The 24,898-nt window shown below is 35.4% G+C and overlaps 1 protein-coding gene across 1 annotated transcript in view; it reads right to left on the reverse strand.

Moving 5' to 3' along the window:
- The window catches only part of LOC107645553 (ferredoxin-dependent glutamate synthase, chloroplastic), a 17,413-nt gene extending 6,116 nt beyond the window's left edge, over positions 1-11,297 (reverse strand). The window contains exons 1-16 of the mRNA XM_016349608.2: positions 10,838-11,297; positions 9,231-9,543; positions 8,216-8,658; positions 8,007-8,138; positions 7,607-7,705; positions 6,202-6,272; positions 5,373-5,469; positions 4,710-4,802; positions 3,772-3,917; positions 3,198-3,357; positions 2,750-2,860; positions 2,426-2,641; positions 1,407-1,564; positions 922-1,051; positions 559-617; positions 314-419 (exon numbers count right to left, since the gene is read on the reverse strand). Of these exons, the coding sequence (XP_016205094.1) occupies positions 314-419; positions 559-617; positions 922-1,051; positions 1,407-1,564; positions 2,426-2,641; positions 2,750-2,860; positions 3,198-3,357; positions 3,772-3,917; positions 4,710-4,802; positions 5,373-5,469; positions 6,202-6,272; positions 7,607-7,705; positions 8,007-8,138; positions 8,216-8,658; positions 9,231-9,543; positions 10,838-11,122 (2,619 nt within the window). The 5' untranslated portion in view covers positions 11,123-11,297. The remainder of the gene's footprint in view (positions 1-313; positions 420-558; positions 618-921; positions 1,052-1,406; positions 1,565-2,425; positions 2,642-2,749; positions 2,861-3,197; positions 3,358-3,771; positions 3,918-4,709; positions 4,803-5,372; positions 5,470-6,201; positions 6,273-7,606; positions 7,706-8,006; positions 8,139-8,215; positions 8,659-9,230; positions 9,544-10,837) is intronic.

The raw sequence follows: 24,898 nt of genomic DNA on the forward strand, positions 1-24,898 counted from the left end.
GGAATGTCTCATTATATGAGTGATATATGTAATAATGTAAATTTAGCACATATGCAACAGGATGAATTAATACCCTGTAGAAGAATACAATCGACACTATTTATGCAGAAGAAATATGTATAATTTCACCTAATGTTGGTAATTGAAAATTTCTTTTTTGCTCAAAGATGGGAGTGTAATTTTCTAATGTACAGGATTAGTAAACCACGTTAGCATGTAATGCTCAATGTAATAGTTGTTAAATCTGCAAATAAATATTTACAAGCATGATATGCATTTTATTCACAAGATACAGTTCTGTATTCTTCCTGACCTCGTCAAAAGTTAATCCCCCAATTTTTGACATACTTCCTCTGAATGCAAGATCGACAACTTCCTTTCCTAATCCATAGATTTCAAAAATCTGTGCACCGCAGTAACTGCATACATGGAAGTAATTAATAAATTGACTTGTCAAAAAAAGCATAAGCATGACATCCTTAAGGAAGGAAAAGAATCAAAACACAAGAAAATACTATTTTCTTTTGACCCTTCAGCTCTTTAACATAAATCACATACCTTGAAAGCAATGAGATCCCCATTTTGGAAAGGATTTTAAGAAGACCCGCTTTTACAGCCTAAAATTCATACAAATGCAAGATAATTTGCTATCAGAGATCACATTCTTTTATTAAGAATTAATTAACAGAAAGAAGGAAATGTCACCATGAAGCAGAACAAAATTTCTTCTCTTAAACATCAAGGTTAGAATTTTGATATTCTTGTTTTTTGAGACTCATTATGTTAGCAGCCTTGACTGGCTAATGGCAGTTGGTACTATACTTGACCTAGATTATTGGTATATATAAGTGTATTAGGACAATGTTGTATCAACCCACATCATATCTTAAGTAGTCTTTCAGTTTGAAGATGATCACTAACCTTGGTGTAATTATTCTGGGCCTGCTCAATTGAGACAGTAGGCATCTTTCCATTCCTCATCAGGTTTACAGTTTTGTTACTCAAACGCCACTGTCGACATGTCTCCAATGCCAAGTATGGACAGACAGCACTAAAAAATGAAATTAGAAACATCATGAAGTGCTCAATAAGATAGAGGCAAGCGAAATGGTTCACAGTTTCCACTGCTCCCAACAACTCACGCAAGGTGGACCTATCTATAGTCACACCAGCAAACAGTGGTTCATGGGAAAACCAAAAACTCAGTTTTGTTCCAGTTTAAATGAGAATTGGCTTCTTGACAAGGGTGAGAATACAACTGTGTTATAACTGGCAAACTAATAATCTAAGACAAAAAATGAAAAATAGATAATAGAACACTAGTCCAATTTAAGATAAAAAAAAACAATATGGAAACAGGAGACTTAAAAATCATCAAAAAAGCTTCAGTGGAGACAGTAAACAACCTTGCACCATATCCTATTAAGCACGCAAACTGATGAGTGCTAAAGCACTGAGCAGTGTCTGCTACAATTGAAGCTGACATCCGCAGGCCATTTTGGATTAGATGCTGATGAACTGTCCCAACAGCAAGAAGTATTGGAATTGCAGGATGTGTTGGTTCCTGGGGTTAAACAAAGACAAAAGAGGGGGAATGCATCATGACAAATTAGACAGGAAAAAAAGATTAAAAAAAGGATCATTGAAAATTATTGATAGCTATTCACAAAAATTCTTCACTGTTATTATAAATGCAAAATTTAGAAATAATATTGTATTTATTGATACCATAATATAATATTCAGTTCCCTTCATCGTCTCAAGTAAAACTTCATTTTCCAAAGTCAAATTACTGTTCAACTTTTTAAGCAGAGGGGAGTTACAGAAAAGGGAGATCACTTGAAATATTTTCCTGTGATTAATCTCTCAGGTTTTGGCCAAAGTATAAAAGCAGAAGTTGGGGCACTGTACTTCATTTTCTCCATATGGTGTCTTTTGTTGGAAAGAAATTCTCACATTTTTACAGGAAGATATGTGTCACTAGATTTACTTCCAACCAGTCTTAAGTTCAGCACATGGTTATCTTTCCAGGAGTGTCTTTGGTAAAACAAGTAGTTACAGAAATTATTGGCTTGAGCCTATTTATACCATCACAATTAAGATCTCCAGAGTGCTTCTTAGACAATACACTTCTATCAATTTACATAAGACTGTGTTATCCATTCATTCAACAGATTTAAATTTAAAATTAAATTAAGATTTCTAAAAAGACAACCAACTGATAGGATTGTAACCAGAAGCAGACAAAGTCTCCAAACACTAAGAAATGAGGACTATCTATTATTGATGCAGACAAAAGTGTATCACATTTAAGGATTATCTAATAAAAATGACTCAAATCATCACTTCAATCCATCCTTAAGCACTATGATATTGATATATCCAATTAGGTAGAAGCATAAAAACACTATTAGATGGTCTTTACCAGTGAATCTGAGCGGTCTGAAAGAATTAGCAACTGGGAACCATTTCTAACAGCTTCATCTGCAGCTTCACAAAGCTTATTTAATGCTTTCTCCACGGAACCATCAATCCCCTTACTTATATCAAAAAATACGGGCAATACATGTGGTTTTAAGTGGGCATCTTTTTGTAACAGCTCAAGATCTCCTTCATTCAGTACAGGGCTAGACAATGTAACCTGCTCCAGATAATACAATCAAGCTTGTGGACAACAAAGAGCAACAGAATCATAGAAGTTACTAGAGAAAAGAACAAAAAAAAAATTATCAAAGGTATGTTAAGATACCTGAGAAGCATTCTGTGGTCCAACTTCCAAAATATTCCTTCGCTTCCCTATATTGACTTCAAGAGACATAACCAATCCTTCTCGAAGTGGATCAATAGCAGGATTTGTAACCTGTACTCCAGAATATATAATAAAAGTATAAAACAGGTGGTAGAAGACAGAAATAAATTTAGAATATTCATAAAAAGATATGTCATATTTAACAATGAAATAAACCATATAAGATAAAGACAACAGACAGATATATAGAATCTAAAAAGTGACATACAGTATTTACCAAGGCAAACAGCACAGTCAATTATGCCATGACATCGCACGATGTGTAAAACATGGTCACAGACATAATTATAGGAGTGACTTGGCAGTTGATACTATGATAGCAAAATTAAGTCACAGGTAATAAATAGGTTACATGTTGAACAAGTTATCAGAAAGAAACTTAGCTGACCTGTGCAAACCGTTGCTTAAAATAATCAAAAAGCATGTGAGGCTTCTGAGACAATGCAGCCAATGGAATATCATCTCCCATGCAAAATGTGGGCTCCTTTCCTTGAGCAGCCATGGATTCGATCACCATCTGGACATCTTCACTAGAGTACCCAAATGCCCTGCTCCCACCAAACAGAGGTTTAGTAAGAACTACATAAGATGTTATATTGTATGCTGCAATAAAAGAAAAATATAACTGAACAACAAGAATAGAACATTAACTTATAGTTTAGATATGGTTACAAGATATTTGTTAAAGCAGGAGACACTATACACATGAAGGTACTTTTCCCACTTCATAGAGAACAATATTTTACCCCCCAAAAGAAAACATTTCATCTTTTACAATTGCAAAAATTCATTTTTAAACCAGTATTCCTAATCCTCATAAAAGTCAAGCTAGCAAATAAAGCTCTAAATACAGTGATAGCAGCATGTAAAACAATAATTTATGATTTATTACAACACCGCTTTGGAACAACTTCCATCATCAAGGATAAATATTTTAGGAAAAAGCTACATAAAACTCTCACTGTTGGTGTCTTAATATTGCATCATTGTCCATCATAGCTGCTGAAAGGAAGTTCACAGGCTTCAAAGGCCGCATATTTTCCTTAATCCAGTTCCCGTATGGGTTTGATAAGGCTACTCGCTTTTTAACCTCTGTATTCTCATACACCTGCCGTATAAGTGTTTGGTATGTAAAATAATCACACAGGATATTATACATTGTTGCTTTTGATAGGCATTTATTGAAAATGGAAGGTGAGTAGAGAAAAAACAAACATGTAGGCACTCTTGCATCAGCAACCACAATTTTAAACAATAGAATCAATCGGATCATAACTGCCACCACATATTGTTACAAGGAAACACCAAGTGACATGGATTGATTATTAGTTAATCAAACACATTTTATGATACACGTTAAATGTAAAAACTACTGATGAGGCTTCACTTAACGGCCTAAGAGTTTGAAAGATATGGTTATCGATATGGTATTAGTATTATATCCTCAACTTCCAAGTCCAATCCTAATTGCACCCACTTGTCTGCGTAAAATAGTTAAATTTTTCACACATGGTATGTACACGTCTAGCTCAAAGGGCTCACCAGTGTGGTGACTTGTTAGATATAGAACCTATTTAATAACTATGTTAATTCACCTAACAGCTTTAGTTTTGAGACTGGTGAATGTTGACAAATAAGAACCTAATATGACAGAATGGTGAATTCCAAAACTCTCATATGTTTCCAACAGGATTATTTATACTCTCCAATCATATTATATAACTCTTAACCATGTTGAGCTTTTTTTAACTATTCTCTGACTCTTGTAAAGTAAGTTACATAATTTCAGCAACAATAAAAAAGGGGAAAAAGGAAAGAGCAAAGCAATGTGGTTACAGCCACTAGAAGAAATATGCTTATTTCAATTATCCCAAAAACAAGAAAATGTTTCAGTGCAAACCTGACCACCATTCAAATCAACTGTTATCATCATGCCTGGACCTAATCGGCCTTTCAAGATAACCTTCGAATCATCCACCGGTACCACACCAACCTAGAAGAGAATGAGACAAGCCATAAAATCTTCAATGATGTCTTGAATCCAATAATTGAAAGTCATGAACCAGAATCAATGGATGTGGAACTACTTATCATTACTGCATATAAGTATTAAGGATAATAACTTTATAAAATGTGTTTTAAAAAGAACAAAAACTCTGAAGGGAAAATAAGTTATTTACAAGTAAAACCACTGAAGGAAAATAAGTTATTTACAAGTGAAACCATTGAAGGAAAATAAGTTATTTACAAGTGAAACCATCCAAGGAAAGGAAAGCAAGACCCACATACATGGGAAAGAACAGACAAATGATCAGAAATACAATATTTGTAATCCTACCCTTTATTTTGCATTTATGTGTGAAATCAGTCTTTGTTTAACATAACTTTTGTTACTTATTTAATAAACAGAGTTTAAGCAAATAATCAAAATCATGATATTGAGAAGCAAAAAAATAAAAAGGACATAATAATCAATTATTTTTCTCTACCCAAGATACAGAAGCTCTGATCATACAACATCAATAAAAAATATAATCCAATGAATGGAAATTAGGGAATTCACCTCAGAGGCCACATAGACCATATTGTCTGATGTTCGCCAATACCGAGCAGGTCGGAGTCCATTACGGTCAAGACATGCACCAACAGTTTTTCCATCACTGTGCAACAACAATTGGCCAACAGACAATCAGGAAAGGAAAAAAAAGGAGGGGGGAGGAGACTAATTCATACTATTTACAGTTTACAAAGATTAAACGCAAATTAACTGGGAAAGTTTGTCTAAATAATGCACAAAGCTAATATTTGCATGATGAAATAAAATTGCAACACAAAAAAAATACTTTAAACAAACTTCCCCTATATCTTATTATCCTCCTAGCAAGCCCTTCAGATTCCTACTCTAGCCAACAAAGGTTAAGCTAGAACCTCCTCATTTGTACTTTTAGTGTCAAATGACTAAGCTTCAATGAATAATGCTACTCTCAATTGATTTAAAGTCAGGTCCCATAAATAAGGATGGAGTAAGATACTAACAAGGTAATCATGTTCTGGATTATTTAGGGCCCGTTTGGGAAGCTTCAAAAGTAACTTTGAGTTTTTGACTTATGAAAAGTAGTAGTATTAATGTCTGGTGCAATGTTCAAAACCAAATTGCAACTTTCTAAGAAGTTATTTAGGAGCTTATAGAAAAGTTAAAAAAAATGACTTCTCTCATAATAGTACTACTTTTTATCACAATTCTATAAAATAAGTACTTTTAGAACTAAAAATCCAAACACAAAATAACTTATTTATAAGCTACTTTTAATATAATCATTTATTGTTTAAGCTATTTTTTCAAAAGCAACTTAATTAAGTTGTTTACCCAAACTGGATCTTAGCCTTTTTACCTGAATAAAAGCAAAGCTGGTCCATCCCAAGCTTCCATCTGACCCTTGTAGTAGTCATAGAAGTCAACCACCTAGGAAGTGAAGACAGAATTAAGGGACCTTTAATGCATAATTCAAGAGAACGGATTACGAGGATTGTTAGAAATAATCAAGAAGATGCAACAGACAAGAATTTGCAGTTTTGTGAATCAAGCTTGGAAAATGAGTATTGAAAGCATTCATCTTAAAGTGGGTGGGGGCTTACAGCCAGTCAGCCACTCCAGAAAATCTACTCAGTTATTTACTCTTTTTTTTCTTTTTCTTTTTCCCCCCTTTCTCAGCATCCACTTGTAACTTAAGCTCACGTTACATCGGCAGAAATTCTATTTAACACTGCTTTGACTTTTGTAATCATACTCATTGTCCAAGCCTATACTCATCATCTTCATTCAACTAGTTTGCTAGTTCCAGCTAAATGTTGATAAACATGAGGAAAATCAAGATATTCTGTTTAATCTGAAGTAGAAAAGTAAATTATTATTGTCAAAACATAATGGAAATATCACAAAGAACTGAATGGATAAGAGATAACACAAAAAAGGAATGACCATTTCAAAACCTAGGTGCCTTTCAAATTTATAAATTTTGATTTAACTAAGAATGATATGGTCTTTCGTTTCTTTTCTTATTAAAAAATAAAAAAATAAAATGACTAAAGGAGACCAAGGGGTAAAATCTATTTAAACTAGTAATCTTCCCAAAATATGTGAGCAGGGAAAAAGGATGAATTCAACTTTAGATCAAGTTGAATTTGGTTGTCAAAAAACCATATTTCAATTGCCTATCAATGCCTTTCATTCCATAAATGGTTACAGTTTCAAACTACTTCACTATGTTGATACGGAACAATTCTATCAAAAGGCTAAAAGAAACATTACCCTAAAGATGTACACATCAGACACATTGTCCCCGATTTTATGATTAACTCACGAGTTATACCAACAACACTCCAGTTAATAGCTATATTGAGACTTCAATAAAAGTAAACACAAAATATATACCAAACACTTGGATCAGGCCTCCATTCCACTGAAAGTTCCTATCACCAGGTCATCCACCCCCCATTCCCCCAAGCAATCCCATTCCACTAGTCTCTTTAGTGAAAACCACTTTTTTTGAGTTAAAAGGAACACAATCTTTTAATGTGCCAATCAAACAGGGTTGTTCCCCACTGTGGATAAACAAAGAATCTCTCTGCAAAGTTTTGTTACAATTTGAGAAATAATAGAAACAATCACAAGTATGACATGCAAATGATAGGACAGATAGAGCATACAAAGTGAGAATTTATAACATAAAACGGCAATGTGGATACCAAAAGCACTTGAAGATAAAATGTCAGTTATTAAAGAAAAAGACACATTACCTCAGGGTATTTGATTGACAGTGTTGGATGATTTTTGTAAGCCTCTGGAACAAGAATCATCATAGCTTCCTCAGGACTGCGACCACTTCTTATTAATAACTGAACCATAGAAGACCATTCAAATTAAGATATAAAAATGACCATCAGTTTCTTGTGTTCAATTGACGAAGAAAGGAATAAACGAGAAACAACAGTTACAAACAAAGGAGGATAAGGAATCATCCAAGAGGAGGAAAAAAGGACAGGACAAAAGAAGAGTAGCCTAGAAGATCCCATTCACCATTCCCTATTTACTTTCTCAAAAGAAACCCCTCCCCCCTTTTCTCTGCAAACATATCATGAGCGACAGCCACATGGAATTTACATAACTAATAACTTAATTTGTCAGTTATTGACATACTTCTGCAGCACTGTCAAGATTTGCTGAGTCTGATGCCTTTGGATTTCCAAATGGACGAATTTCATTTTCACGATCTCGCCATACAGGCGACTTTAACGATGTCTCTCTTGATTGCATCCAGTTCAAATTCCCCTGCACAAATATTTGGTCATTTCATACATTGAAATAAATTAAAATTTCATGGAAAGAACATGCCAATGAAACTCAACCTGTATGGTATTGATCTCTCCATTGTGACCAAGAAGCCGCATTGGTTGTGCAAGTGGCCATCTGGGACTGGTATTTGTACTATATCTTCGATGATAAATGGCAAAGGGGGACTTGTAAAGATCATTTTGAAGGTCAGAATAAAATAACCCAAGAACTTCTGAGCGAAGCATCCCCTTGTAAACTATTGTTTGATTGGATAAAGAACAGAAATAAGTCTCACTTCCCCAAGTTTCTGAGCTTACTGCTTTTTCAATCAATTTCCGACAGATGTACAGTTCTCGTTCAATGTCATCAACATTTTCTTCTTTCACAATCTTAACAAATACCTGCTGTATGTTGGGCATGGTCTCCTTCGCATAATAACCTACCACAGAACTATTTACAGGGACAGGTCTCCACCCAAGCACCTCAAGACCTTCTTGCCGAAAAATATTTACAATAACTACAGAAGATTTTTTAGAAATGCAAATCAGAACACCACTATATTCAAATTGCTGATTTACAGTGCAAAATTCAGTTTGAGACAGTTGAGAGAATGTTAAGCAATAGATCATTTTTGACCAATTACTATGCACAAGAATATTTATGAAGAAAAAAAATTAACATTACACAATTAACATTACATTACATTGAGCTCCATATTTTATCTAAACAAATAGTCTCTCTTTGATGCCTTATCTAAAACAATCGCATCTTGACGCAAACCTTAAAGATTCAACATAACCTTACATAGGTTTTTTTGCACATCCCTCCTCTTTACTATTGTTATTATTGTTTTATCTAAGCAGATTCTATATACCGCACATCTACAAAGATTGGTGTATTGCTGCTGATAACTATGCAAAGCTACAAAACTGTATAGGAAATAAAGAATGACTGACTCCCTTGCCCTTGATTAGAGATTCAACAAGTATCACGAATGTATTCACAAGTAGTTATACACGCAAATCTTAGTGAAGCCCAAAAAACAAAAAAGGACATCAATGGATGACACCAAAGTAACATTATTATTACCTTTCTTGGCCTCATTCAGAAGTTCAACTTCTTTGGGTAGGAAAACCATCCCAACACCAGTGTGCAACTTATCAAAGGAAGCAATCCCTTGCTTATCTGCCCAATTGTCAAATAGATCCCATGGAATTGAAGTCATCAGCCCTGATCCATCACCAGAGTCATTATCTGCCCCACAGCCACCACGATGTTCCATACAGCCCAAAGCATTTAGAGCATCCTTTACAATATCATGTGATGCTTTATTTTCCAAATTGGCAATGAATCCAACACCACAGGCTCCTCTTTCTGATATTATGTCCTCCAAGTTTGCAACCTGGCCAACAATTGACTAGAATCCCTCAGCATATTGTCATGTAATGCACATGCCACAATGAACAGAAGGCAAGCCTGCCAAGTGCCAGAAATTGAGAAACAACTATCCACGATAGTCCGAACCCTTTAAATTTACAGCAATGGTGAGGATACATCTGTACCCACGATTGAGAATTTGTCAATCTATAATCTATATTTCTCTCTTCTTATGCAAGACTGCTAATTAAGATTTGAAATACAAAAAGAAACATTCTCTAGAATACAAGTTATATCCAACTTATTCAAGGTCCTCTCAGTTAGATTGAATTTTTCATTCCCGATACCATTTCAGGGCAACATAATTTGATAGCTAATGATGAGGTGAAAGACATCAAACTGTGGGTTTATCTCTTATATAAGTTTCTTGAAAGAGAAAGCTTCGGCATTAGATGGATAAACTAGAATTCTACTTGTCTCTTAACTGCTAACCCAAAGCATAGTTCCTCGACCATTCATGTTCCAGTTGTTTCCTTTACACAGGTGCTTATCTTTTATTAGCAAGTGCATTTTAGAATTTTAGTTGGCTCAACAATGAGGTTTTGAGGTCTACTTTAATTTCCTGGTGCTATTCTCCTAATATCCTCTCAGAACAAAACAGAGACAACGATGCAAATTTCTTTTCAATGATAAGTTCTTTGAAGCTTTTGGCGAAAACATGAAAGCCAACCACGCTAATAGCCATTTGGCAGGCTTGAATGTGAATGTTCACTTGATTTCCTTCAAAACCTCTCTAATTAGTAGTCAAGTTCTACTGTGTCGCCTCACCTACTACAAGACTCCCTCTCACTCTCCCTTGCCTAAACACAAGCGAGATCAGATCAAGGAAATTCGACGTGCTGTGGCAGCACATCAATACTAGCAACAGTGTTGTTACTGTGGTAATATGTTCTGCCGCATCGCAACAATAATTTCTACTGCATCAACTACATCATCCAGCAAATTTTAGCTATGACTGTACGGACAGCATTTTCTTTCAATTTTTGTTCGCCATTGCAGGGAAGTTACAGTTACAGTCTCTGGTTTGCTCTCATCACTCCCTCCCCTAACTGACAAAAAATTCTTCCTCGTTTGGATAGCCGTTCTGTTTTTAAATCATAACGTATATCAATTTTCCATTGTGCCGTTAACGTAACTAAGTAACTAACACTAACGATTTCGAGAGAGAGCGTTTACTCCAGTCAATAAAAGCTAAAAATAAAATAAAAAAGGAAAGAAAAATTGCTGTGCTCCTGAAGAAGTGATCACCGAAATCGGACCTGTGGTTTGACATCGGAAGGTTGAGAATGGCGAACTCCGCTGCTACTCTTGTCACTGCTGCATCGGTCGAGTTCGAGAACAGCTCTGACAGCAGAACGACGACGTAGCGGCGCAGCTGGTGTAGAAGGAAAAGCAGAGAGGCGGCGGCGACGACGCGCTGACTTGTTGGAGCCGAGAGTCGCGAACTGGAGTAGAAGACGCGAGTCGGTTCCGGCAGCTAAGATCGACGACGGTAACGGCTCTCGGTGCAGCTGAGAAACAGAAGGCACCGAGTGCAGCGCCATAATAATAATAACGAAAAACTAACAGAGCAGTAGAGAGAGAGTGAAAGAGAAGAAGAAGAAGAGTGTGTTTGTGGAGAAATGGAAATGTGTGAGTGAGAATGAGGATAAAAGGAAGAAGAGGGAGAGGTTAGGAAGCGTTCTCTGCAACTCTCAGATAGTATTCACCACTCGCTGATGACTCACTCACTATTTCTTTTTCTTTTCTATTTTTTCTATTTTCTGGATTTTTGTTTGGTAATGTGGTGAGAGTGACGTGTGGGTGTGTTGTTGCGGTTTGATGTGTGAACTGTGAATGAATCTGCACCCACCACACTTCACCACACCACTCTTACTCGCTTTTTTGTTTTTGTGTTGACCCTTACCCACTCACGGGGTTTTGTCACCCTGCCTCGCGCCTCCACGCTCCTCACCCTGTGTCGCTCCCTTCTTTTTCTTTTCCAGTATAATTGGAGAAACCAACTGGCTCAGGAGTAGTCAGGACTTGGATCAGGATCACCTTCACGCACCACATACCTTTTATTTATTTGTTGTCGTCTTTTATCACCCGAGATAATTACTGTGCATACTTCATTTTAGATCCAAATATCCAATCTACGCCTTACTTGGTAATAATTAAATTAGAAATGTTATGTATTCAATCCGAAACAATATTAACTTCCTATATTCTTCAATAAAAATACGAGTTAATCTTACTTGTATTACAAAAGAAGATATTTGAATTTTTTAAGTTTCAATACACCTGCGAGTTTAGGTTAGAAAATATTTTCTTTCTTTTTCCTCGGAATGTGATGTGCTCGAGTTTACTCCGTGGCATATTATGGCATAAACTTTAATAAGTCCAGATAATATTCATGCATGGAATCGAATATAGGCAAAAATGATGAATAATAAATTAAATTGCATAAGTAGGAATTGATCACATCAGGGGAGTGCTGGAAGCAGTACGGTAGGAGCGGGTACACCTGATTGCTGCTCTACCCTCCAACCGTTTATTAATTCAGCCATAGAATCTCTGTCGATCACGTATTTACTTTTTGATTCCTTGATTAGATATTCATCTTTATCAGCTATATATACGGCTCTTATAATGGGCGTATCATATTCATATCTATGAAGGAGAAAAGCTCAACGACCAACATTGATTTCAATTTTGGTGTGAATCTAAAAATAATTTAATAATGTATTTTTAATTTATACCTTTAAATATTATTAATTAATTATTAATAAAAATAATAAATTCTACTAATTATTTAATATTTTTCTTTATCAAATGTAAGATTGACTGATAATTTATTTTGAGAAAAGCTCTGCATACAAGTCATTAGGGCTTGTATGCTTTACAAGTTAATTAACGAATAAAACCCCCAAAACGCGATGCAAGGTACGTTCTTCTTCTTCTTCCTCTTCCTCTTCTTCTTCTTCTTTTCTTTCGTTTCTTGCCTTCTCTTTCTCCTCCTTCTTCTTCTTACTGCACATTCTTCTTCCCCTTCCTCTTCTTCTCTTCTTTCGTTTCTTGCTTTCTCTTTCTCGTTCTTCTTCTTCTTGCACGTTCTTCTTCCTCTTCCTCTTCTTCTTTTCTTTCGTTTCTTTCCTTCTCTTTCTCCTTCTTCTTCTTCTTGCTGCACGTTCTTCTTCCTCTTTCTGTTATTCTTCTTCATTTACGTGCAGCTAAGTGATAAAGTGTTGTAGTCACCTTCAAATTTTCCAAGACTGGCGACCCAACCAGCACCCAAAACTACTTCGGATCGTCCTAAGTCCATAACCAAAAAGTTTGCAATGATGCAAATTCCGCCACCAACAGCTGATCCTTTTGGGTGAAGATGACGACGAACCACAAGACCTTGAGGCAGCTCCTCCCCTGGCAGAACCTGATATAGCTCTTCACACACTGTCTCTGCACCTCTCGTCCCTTAGCTACTGGGGTCTCACATCCCATCAAACTCTGAAAGTTCGTGGGGTCATCAATGGTAGGGAGGTGGTTATTTTGATCGACCCAGGTGCTGAGGCTAATTTCCTCTCTGTTTTCTTTCTTCGTTATTCTCGATTTCCATTGTTTTTTTACATCAAGCTCTGAAATCGTTTTTGAAGAAGAAGAAGCAGCAGAAGATGAGGAGGAGAAAGAGAAAGAGTTCTAAAATATGCATGAGGTGTACTTCAACGAAATTTGGGTGTATTTTTGTAATCCTTTGGATGTATTTCTATAATCGTTTGGGTGTATTTCCTTTGGGTGTATTTCTGTAATCGTTTGGGTGTATTTCTATAATCGTTTGGGTGAATTCCTGAAACCATTTGGGTGTATTTCTGTAATCGTTTGGGTGTATTACAAAAAAGATTACAGAAATACACCCAAAGGATTACAGAAATACACCCAAAGGATTTAAGAAATACACCCAAAATAGGGGGAGACAGTATATTTCTTCTTGAAATATTTTAATGTTTTGTTGGTTAAGGATGAGGAACATGGCAGAGACAATCTAGAAAAAAAACCTAGAAGAATAGTAAAACAGTACCTTGAATAATGTTTCTTCTTTTTTTCTGGTGATTTTTTATGGAGATTTGTATCTTTTATTCTTGATTTCTTCTACTCTTTGTGAAGAGTTAGAACGTTTCTGCAGAATCGTAGTAGTTTGTTTTGAATCTTGATGGTTTGCGTTTTGATTGAGGAAGAAGAGGAAGAGTGAACGTGGGTGGAAAGAGCGCGTGTTTTTTTCTTGATGGTTTGCATTTTGATTGAGGAAGAAGACGAAGAGTAAATGTGTTGTTGAAGGAGCGCGTGTTTCTTTCTTAGACTTGGAGCAACTTGTATAACTTGTAAGCCAAAAAGACTTATATATGTAGCAAGCCTCATTTATTTTAGCTTTCTAGCTAGGTATAATACTTAATCGACACTAAGAGCTTTTTATATTTTTTTATAATAATAAGAATTTAATTTTAATATATATATATATATATATATATATTATAAAATAATTTTATATATATATTTAAGTACTAAGTTTTCTCACTTTCAATCATTGCATATCTTCAAGTGAGAAATCTTGGGGGCATCTTGTTAGACAAAATATAATTTTTATAAGAAAATTATAAAAAAAAAATAATTAGTTATTTGGTAATGTTCTTATATATAATATTTATATCTATTTTAAATTAAATTAGATCATTTGATAGTTGGTTATTTATTTAAATTTTGAATCAAGCAAGAAGTACAGGAACAGTTACAAGAAATTCAAATTTTCTGTAAGTAGTGTACAAATGGTAACTGTTAGCTGATATTAGGCTAGTCTATAAATAGAGCTTTAGAAAAACATTGTAATCAGTTCAATTCTTCTTGGAAAACACTTAGAAACCCAAAAACGCTCTCATCCCCTTGGCATCACAGAATAAAATTGGAAATCTTAAGTAATTCCTCTCAACTCAAACATTTGTACTTTACTTTTTTCCAGTTTTTATTAATAAAATTCCTCTACTTTTACGTCTTTTTCTCTTTTACGTTCATGTTTCTTCCTTCATCTTCTTTTTAATTTCCTGTTTGTTTTAATTTCTGCATTTTACTTTGCCTCCGGCACCTTGCATGTTTTCTTTTCATCTTTAATTTTACTTTCGAAACTACAATTGAGATCTTGAGACATCCACAAAAGGAGTCGTTTCCGCTCCTTAAATTAAGATTGTGAAACAAAACTCGAAAATTGTTGATTTATTTGTTGTTAACAATGGAACAAAAATTCGAGTAAAACAAATTGGCACGCCCGGTGGGACCTTGTCAATAGATTGTAGTTTGTCAAAAGAAAAATCAAGAGTTTTTGAATTTGCATGTGGTTGCGCAGTGGTAAGTTCGTGCGTCCAGAGCCAAGGAAATCAGCGTCAGTTGACATGTCAAATACTTCTGCAGCATCTTCTTCTACTTCTAGTGATGAGATTAGAGGAAATGAATCTGGAAATTCTCCTGTGGTTTCAAACGCAGAGCCTACCTTGATGTCAGTGAGGCATGATGGCGTTGGCCATGCCCATACAGGGTTAAATGCAACTCACATAAATACCGTGGGGTGGCCGCCATATGGCTTGCCACCGGGGGATGTCCCCTCCATGGTGACACAAGGATTGCCTATGCCTCTCTACTCAACTTTTCAAAATTCTATTTATCAAAATCCATATGGCATGTCAAATGTACCTGTTTCTGGGGTGTCAGGTTCACACGTATCACAACAAAATTTTTCATATTCTATTAATACAGAAAATAACAGTGCATCTAATTCTACTACATCCACTGTCACTAGAGTAGAAAATTCTAGACCTGTATTTTCTGACATGTCAAGAGCAACGCCTGTTAATCAACCTAGTCAAACTGTGGGATCTTTAGCAAATATTAGGCAACAGATGGATGAAAGTCACCATGATCTAGTAAACATATTAACTCATCAAATGGTGACAATTTTAAATCCTCTTTTAGAAAACACAAACACTAGAATTGAACAATTAAATAGACAAGTTAATAGGATTGCTACTGTGGTAAATTTAGAAGAAAATGATAACCAGGGTTTAAGATTTGATAATGTCAATCAAAATGGTGGAGCAATTCCTAATTATGATATTCATATGCCTAGACATGGTCAAAATGATGATGATATGTTAGAAAGACTTAGGCAAAACAACTTAGGGGGCATTATAATCTAGCAAGAAATGTTGAACAAGTTTTAAATCGTTTGGGATTTAATGTTGGTTGCTTAAATAGGCTATATTTTGTGTATGTTTTTCCTGAATGTGTCCAACAAGCAGAACTCCAAAGGGGTTGGAAAATTCCAAAATCCCTTACAAAATTTTCTGGAGAAGAAAATGAGTCTACAGTAGAGCATATTGCTCAATATACTGTTGAAATTGGGGAAGCAGCTTCTAATGAATATCTCAAGATGAGATACTTTCCTTCTTCTTTAACAAAAAATGCATTTACATGGTTCTCCAACTTGAGACCAAATTCTATTCATTCTTGGGCGCAGTTAGAAAGAAATTTTCATGATCAGTTTTTCCGAGGTGAATTGAAAGTTAGTCTTACGGATTTATTCTCTGTCAAACATGCAGAAGGAGAATCCATTGATACTTATTTGGCGCGATTTAAAAACATGAGAAATAAGTGTTTTACTCCGATTCCGGAAACTGAAGTTGTCAAAATGGCTACTAATGGGTTAGAATTTGGAGTTGGGAAGAAACTTGTCAATCAACATACTTTAGATCTTTCCCAGTTAGCTGAAAGAGTAAGACAGATAGAACAAATTAAGAAAGAAAAAGAAAATTTTAAAAAGGGTTCAAAAAAAGTTGCATATGTTGATTGTTTTTCTGATAGTAGTAATTCAGATGAGAATGAGATTTATATTGCTGAATTACGTGGGGGTCCTCCTTATGTATGCAAATCTTTGAAGCCTGTTAAAGAAAAAGAAAAAGTTTCTTCTTATTCTAAAGTTGAAAATAAGACTTATTCTTTTGATATTTCTAAGGCGGATCAAATATTTGAGGTTTTATTAAAAGATAAACAGCTTATTTTACCAGAAAGAAAAAAGATGCCTTCAACTGATGAAATAAAGAATAAAAAATTTTGTAAGTTTCATCAGGTATTTTCACACACCACTAATAATTGCGTCCGTTTCAGGGACTTGATACAAAAAGCAATTGAGGAGGGAAGATTGAAGTTTGAGGATAAAACTACTATGAAGGTGGACACTGAACCATTTGCTGCTAACTCAAATTATGTTGAGCCATTCAATTTGTCAATCAACATGGTAGAAGTTGATGCCACAATGGTTAGTGCTAAAGATGAAAATAAAGACCTGAGAGTCTTTGAGCAAGATAAGAAGCCAGTTTATGCTCGTCCTGGTGAGGATCTGTTAGATTTTTTGTTGAGAATTAAAGAATCTGACAGCACCATCGCCATGTGCCCAAAGTACAATGCTGTTTTTGACAAGGAAGCTGCAAAAGAGTTTGAAAAGTACAAAGTTGAAGAGAAAGAAAAAGCTGAGTTGAGAAAGAAGATTGCTGAAAAAGAAAATGAAACTAATGAGCTAAAGCGGAAGATAGCCGAGGGAAAACAAAATTTGGGCGGTCAAACTCCTTTGAACAAGTGCGTCAACAACACTGGGGTACAACCCGTCAACCAGAAAATGAAGACTGTAGTCATGATTGGTGGAAAACCTGATGAATTTTCTCAAAAGACAAGAGTACCTCCCACCAAAATTTCAAACAATAAATGGGTCTAGAATGTGAGAAATGTGCAGAATCAACCTACTGCTTTTGCAAGAGGAAAAAACAAATGGGTGAAGTCTAGACCTTTTAAGCCCAGGTACTATGAGTCTCAGTTATGGAACATGAATCATGCACAAGACGGAGGTAGTATATATATTCCAAAAAATGTGCATGTTCCCTCAAAGCCAATTTATTCTTGTTATAATCCTAACATGCAGCAGGTTCCTAATTATTCTCCTTGGCCAAATTGTCAAAATATTCCAAAATATTCTCCTTTTACAACTTTTGAGCAGAAAGAGAATATACCTGAGTATGTTCCCTTGGATCCATACAAGGGACATGGAGTAGATTTTCCTCCTTTGCCAACCATGGCCAAGTCTGCAGAAACAGGCAATTCTTCTAATCACCCTAAATGCAATAAAAATGTCAAGAAGAATCTTGCTGGGAAGAGGGTAATGGTTGAAAACAAGGGAGAAAAAGATGAAGATTTAATTACTGATAATTTTGACACTGGTTTTGATGACAGCTTAGAATTTGGTGTTAAGCAACCTATAGCTGTGGTGTCAATACTGCCTGAGGAGTATAGTCAAGTCCAGGAAGTAGAGTCATTAGAAGATGATTGTTATGATGTCTTCCCTGGAAGCGAATGCTTATTGCTAGATGACAATATGTGTGGTGGAGGATTATTTGAGAAGCCTACTGAAAATGATAAGGAACACTTGCGTCCACTACATATCAAGGCTCATGTTGATGGAAGGATAGTCAATAAGATTTTGGTTGACGGGGGAGTTGCTTTTAATCTCATGCCTGAAAGAATGATGGAAAGGCTTGGAAAGACTGAAAAAGATCTGATTAAATGTAGCATTGGGGTAACAGATTTTAATGGAAGGACTTCTTCTGTTAGAGGTGTGGTTTTGTTGTCAATTGAGGTTGGTTCTGTCAATAGGCCAACTCTATTTGTTGTGGTTCCTTCAAAGGATGGTTTTAACTTGCTTTTGGAATGTGATTGGATTCATGGAATGGGTGCTATTCCATCCACTTTACATCAAAAATTGATTTTCTGGAATGAAGATGGAGGAGTGGAAGAAGTTCTTGCTGACAATAGTACATGTTACTATGATGAGATGCATGTGGAGTTCAGGATGTATAATCCTGGAGTCAAGACGCTGACAGTTGACACCAATGTATTTAATCTTGAAAATATTGAGATGTGCAAAATAGATATAAATGATTTTATTTTGGTCCCTAAGGCCGGGCAAATACGGCCTCAGGAGAAACTTAGATGAGCTTGACGAGCCAACTGGCTCGGCTGTCAGCCTATATGGCAGACAGAGAAGGGTGCATTGACAGTGTACCTTATGATTGTATATATGATAATGGTCCTTAGATTTTGAAAAAAAATAACACTGACACTGTAAAAAAGTTTGAAGTGCAGGATCCTTTGGAGGAAGTAGATATTGGTAACGGTGATTATCCTAGACCAACATATGTGAGCAAGATGCTGCCTGATGATTTCAAAAAAGAAATGGTGGAGATTTTGAAGGAATATTGCGACTGTTTTGCATGGGATTATGCAGAGATGCTAGGCTTGAGTCGTGAATTAGTAGAACATCAATTTCCATTGAAAGCCAATGTTAAACCTGTCAAGCAGCCACCAAGGAGATTTGCTCCTGAAGTCGTGCAGAAGATTAAAGAAGAGATTAAAAGACTTCTTAAGGCTAAGTTTATAAGAACAGCAAGGTATGTCAACTGGATTTCTAATATTGTCCCTGTCATGAAAAAGAATGAAAAATTAAGGGTTTGCATTGATTTTAGAGATTTAAATTCTGCAACACCAAAAGATGAATATCCAATGCCTATAACTGATATGTTGATAGATTCTACTGCTGGTCATGAAATGTTAAGTTTTATGGATGGATATTCAGGTTATAATCAAATATACATAGCTGAAGAAGATGTGTCAAAAACAGTATTTAGGTGTCCAAGTGCTTTAGGAACTTTTGAATGGGTTGTGATGCCATTTGGACTAAAAAATGCTGGTGCAACTTATCAAAGGGCGATGAATAAAATTTTTCATGAATTTATTGGAAATTTTATGGAAATTTATGTTGATGATGTGGTTGTCAAATCAAATGCTAAAAAAGAGCATCTAGAAAACTTAAAAAAAACATTTGAAAGAATGAGAAAGCATAAGTTGAAAATGAATCCCTTAAAATGTACTTTTGGTGTGAGTGCAGGGAATTTTCTTGGTTTCTTGGTGCAGAAAAAAGGGATTAAAATTGACAAAAATACGGCAAAGGCTATCCTAGAGGCTCCCCCTCCAGCAAACAAAAAGCAACTACAAGCATTTTTAGGGAAGGTCAATTACCTCAGAAGGTTCATTTCCAATCTGTCAGGAAAAACCAAGGTTTTTGCGCCTCTGATCAAGTTGAAAAAATTGAAATTATATTTTCTTATAATTATTTCTTCACTTATTTCTCATTTCCAATCCTTAAAAGTGGAATGCTGGCTCAAGAAGATGAGAATGGCAACGAGAGAGTGATTTATTATCTAAGTCGTGTGCTAAATGATGTTGAGAGCCGTTATTCTCCAATTGAGAAACTTTGTTTAACTTTATATTTTTCTTATTTAAAACTTAAGTACTATCTAATTCCTAGGAATGTTTATGTAATTTCTGAGTTTGATGTTCTTAAATATATGTTGTCTTCTCCAATATTGCATGGTAGACTAGGAAAATGGATGCTGGCCTTAACGGAATTTTCTTTACATTTTGTTCCTGCAAGAGCCGTTAAGGGTCAGGTTCTAGCTGATTTCCAGGTTGATCATCCTTGTATTGACATTGATGAGAGTTTACTGGGTTTCGTTGGTTTGGTGCCTTGGAAATTATATTTTGACGGTTCATGTCATATGGGTGGTGTTGGTATAGGAATTTTAATTATTTCTCCAAGTGGCGAGTCAAGCAAATTCCTCTTTGAATTGAATTATTCATGTTCCAACAATGAGACAGAGTATGAAGCATTAATAATGGGACTAGAATTATTATTAGAAAGAGGAGTTAAAAATGTGGAAATTTTTGGAGATTCACAGCTTGTAGCCCGTCAAGTATCACTTGAATATAGATGTGTTAGTGAAAATTTAAGAAAGTATTTCAATGTGGCTACAGAGTTGTTGAGTAAATTTGATAATGTCATTTTAAGGCATGTTCCAAGGGAGTTAAATCAAGAAGCAAATGAATTAGCTCAAATTGCTTCAAGATATAAGATCAAGCCCTCAACACTAGAAAAATTGGTAAGGATAAAGGACATATTTATGCCTTTGAGAGAAAGAGAAATGTTGTCATTAGAAAAACTAGACCCAGAAGATTGGAGAGTACCAATTGTAGAATATTTAAAAAATCCAAGTCTTAGTGTCGATAGAAAACTTAAATATAGGGCTCAAAGTTATGTTCTAATAAGTAATGTCTTGTTTAAGAAATCTGTTGATGAAAACCTCTTGACATGTTTGGGAGAAAAAGAAGCGTATTTGGCTCTTGCTGAAGTGCATGAGGGAATTTGTGGTGCCCATCAATCAGGAAAAAAAATGAAATGGGTGATAAATAGGAGAAGATTGTATTGGCCAACTATTCAAAGAGATTGTATAAATTATGCCAGGTCCTGTGAAGAATGCCAAAAACATGGAAGCCTTCAACATATTCCAGCGTCAGAACTGCATGTTATAATTAAGCCATGGCCATTTAGAGGTTGGGCTCTAGATCTTATCGGACAGATTCACCCACCTTCTTCTAAAAGTCATAAGTTCATTTTGGTTGGTGTTGATTATTTTTCTAAATGGGTAGAGGCTATCCCTCTAAGGGAGGTGACTCACAATGAAATAATAGATTTTATTGAGGAGCATATTGTGCATAGGTTTGGAATTTCTCTGTCTATTACCACTGATCAAGGAACCATGTTTATAGAGAAAAAGGTCATGGAATATGCCAAATCTAGGGATATAAAAATACTTTCTTCTACACCATATTATGCCCAAGCCAATGGACAAGTGGAGGCAGCGAATAAAATTTTGATTGCATTAATTAAAAAAACACATTGGAAGGCAGCCAAGAAATTGGCACCAAACTCTCAGTCAAGTTCTTTGGGCTTACCAAAATTCTCCAAGAGGTTCTACTGGAACCACCCCGTATAAGTTAGTTTACGGTCATGATGCGGTGTTGCCAATTGATATTAATCTGCAAAGTGTAAAGGTGGCTAGACAAGACGAGATACCAGTAGTAGATTATTGGAATTCTTTGCATGATGAGCTCAATGAACTAGATGACGAAAGGTTGAGAGCTTTAGAGCGGGTGATTCGACAAAAAGAGATTATGTCAAAATCATACAACCGCCGTGTTAAAGCAAAGACATTTGTAGTTGGAGATTTAGTGTGGAAAACAATTTTGCCTATAGAAAAAAAGTCAAAAACTTATGGTAAGTGGCTTCCAACTTGGGAAGGACCTTATGTAGTTGACAAAGTTTATTCTGGAAATGCCTATAAGATTATTGAAATCGGATCAGGAAGAAGAATTCCTTCAATAAATGGCAAATATTTAAAGATATATAGGCCAGGCATACATGAGATAAACATTCCACATGTTTAAGGACACGAAAATATCCAGTTGAAGTGTCCAAAGAAAAAAAAATAGCAAGTGTCCAATCTCCAAAATAAGGATAGAGTGCATTCAAAAGCGAATAATAAACAAAATTCTAAAAGTTCAAAAAGTGAAGATTGCAGACACATATTAAAATCACAAAGGTTCACATAAGAAATGCAAGACTAGGTTTCAAAGATCTCTTTCAAGCGAATAACTTCAGCTTGGAGAGCGGTTTGGAAGTTCCTGGCTTCTTTGGCAGCTTCCTGTGAGGAGGGAATCTTCTCTTCAAGTGACTGTAAGGCTGCATTGCTACTGTCAAGCATGCTACTTGCTTTAGTAAATTGAGCCTCATTCTTTATCAAAGCAGCATCCATCCTACTTTTTGCTCCTCTCTTGACAGTCAGCTGTTATTCTAAGTCTCGAATCTCCTCAGATAGCTCATGAGCCCGATCTTTAGCTTTTGTAATATGGGCAGCCAGGGTAGCTTTGACAGCCTCAAAAGAGGAGGTGTCTTGTTTCAGTTTAGAAAGAGATTCAGTTAATTGTTGACACGATGAGATGGCTGCCTGAGAATCTGAAAATTTGGCATAAAGATCCTCATAAACCTTCCGCAAGCAAGCCAACAAAGGATCAATAGTCTCAGGATGTGGTGTAGTTGAAAAAGTTTGAAGAATATCAAAAAGCTGAGCCTTAAACTGCGGATCCGTAACAAGTGTCAAAACAGGTTTGGATAGAATGACACTGAGTTGTTGGCTTAATGGAAGTAGGATGGAATTGTCAACAATCTTGGTTGTGGGAGGTGTAGTATGGGGCTACTCTGTTGAAGGGTGACTTTGAATGGTAGAACAAGATTCAACTATAGCCTTCTGTGTATCCATGCTACATGCATATGCTTCATTTAGAGTTTCTAAATCAGCCAATAAATTATTCACCACATTAGGGGTCTGAGCATGGATGGAAGTGATGGGTATTTGTTTTTCTGACCACTCACTTGGGGGAATTTCAGAATTTTGAAGCTAGACAAAAAATGCAAAGGCAAATGTTAACATAAAAATAAAGAAGATACAAGAAAGAGATACCAACCATCAGGCCAAAGGACATGTCATACCTTATTTGCATTGGTTTTGGGTATAGGCTTATTAGATGTGGCAGCTATCATATTTTCAGTATTAGGCACGATCAAAGAAATGGTAGGAGTCACAGTGACCTAAATCAAAAAGTGAAATGAGGACAAAGGTAATAAAAAGGGGACTCAGCATGAGAAGTATCATCACCATGTAAGTTCTTTAAGATGATGTTATTTCAATATGGAAGATGTGAAAATATATAAAAATACCTGAGAAGCAAGCCGGTCACTGGGGCTAAGAGCATTGACATCTTCTTCCGAAGAGAATTTACTGACTGATTCATCACTTGACGAGGTGTTCTTGTTGTCCCTTTCATTGTGTTGAGAGATTACCAGTCCATCAAGATTGTCATTAGATGTATTTGATGTATCATTCTTATCATTACTACTTGAAGATATTGAAACTTCAATTGGTTTAAGTCTTCTTTTTACCCGACGGTTGGAACAATTAAAATTGTATTTCTTTTTTCCTACAAGCTTACTAGAAGACTTTCTCAAAAGAGGATTTGCGGCAAATGGGGTAGTTGTGTTCTCTGTAATAATATATATAATAATAATAATAATAATAATAATAATAATAATAATAATAATAATAATAATAAAAATAATTAAAACAGGTGCCATTGTGATAGCCTTAGAAGACATTGTGCATGAAGAAAATTAATAGCAACAACACAGAGAGGACATGTTACTAATAGAGAAAATTACCCTAACTAATAATAATAATAATAATAATAATAATAATAATAAAATGAGCAAATAGTTTAGTGGTAATTACCCTTTTTTGCTATTTTCACTTATTGCATTACAAGAACAGTGGTCATCCTTTGACAGCAAGTACTGAAAGCAACTTCAATAGAGGAGTAATAGTTTTTCCACCAAGAAAAGAATGAATAGGTGGTCAATGGACAAGGCTTGAAAGGGAACAAGTGGAATTTATTCCTCCGCGCAGCATTATCTTTCTGAATGCGCAGCAGATCTTCTAGTGAAATAGCTTTGTCATGCAAAGATTGTGACTCTTGAAGATGGTAAGGAGATGAAATGGCCTGAGCTAACCCAAATTGTCTTGAGACGGCATTTGGCATATAGACCACTGTTCTTAGGTCATCCTCACCCGGGAATCCAGCAAAAAATAATTGGGGAGTTAAGAACTGTGACCAAATAGTAATGCTTTCTTTTTGTGTAACCTTAGCTGGGTAAGACCAATTTAAAAATTAGCAAAAGGAGTCAAATTGATGTTGTGGTCTTTCTCTGGCAAGTGACGGATGGTTCCTTGAGGTTGCCATAATAATGCAGATTGAAAAATTCAAGTATTGGATGCTGAGGTTGTCAACGATCAACAAACAAGCTAAAAAAAATGTTCTTCAGAGTAAGATTCGAGTACTCATAAATAATACAATGGTTACTTAGAAGTCATTTTTGGGGTTAGGATTCTTCACAATCATTAATGGAAAAGAAAAAATAAAGATGGAGCTAGCAGTAAAACCTTACTTGGAATATTGAAAAAATTAGGTATAATCAAACCCTTGTGAACAGAAAAAGCCAATCGTATTAGATAAAATTTGGGAGAGTACGTGGGGTACAGAGTTGAAGAAAAAATTTAACACTAGCGTATTATCTTTCTCACATGTACCACAAGAAGATAAGAGGACTCTGTAATTTCACTTTTTGTTTAGCCAATTTAAATAAATAAACAAAATAACAAAGAAAAGGAAAAAGAGTACAATACTCTTATATACTTTCTAAATGGTGTTTCAAAATTTCATCATTATCAACTATTGTTATCATTGTTATC

This window comes from Arachis ipaensis, chromosome B06, assembly GCF_000816755.2.
Source record: "Arachis ipaensis cultivar K30076 chromosome B06, Araip1.1, whole genome shotgun sequence".
NCBI lineage: Eukaryota > Viridiplantae > Streptophyta > Magnoliopsida > Fabales > Fabaceae > Arachis > Arachis ipaensis.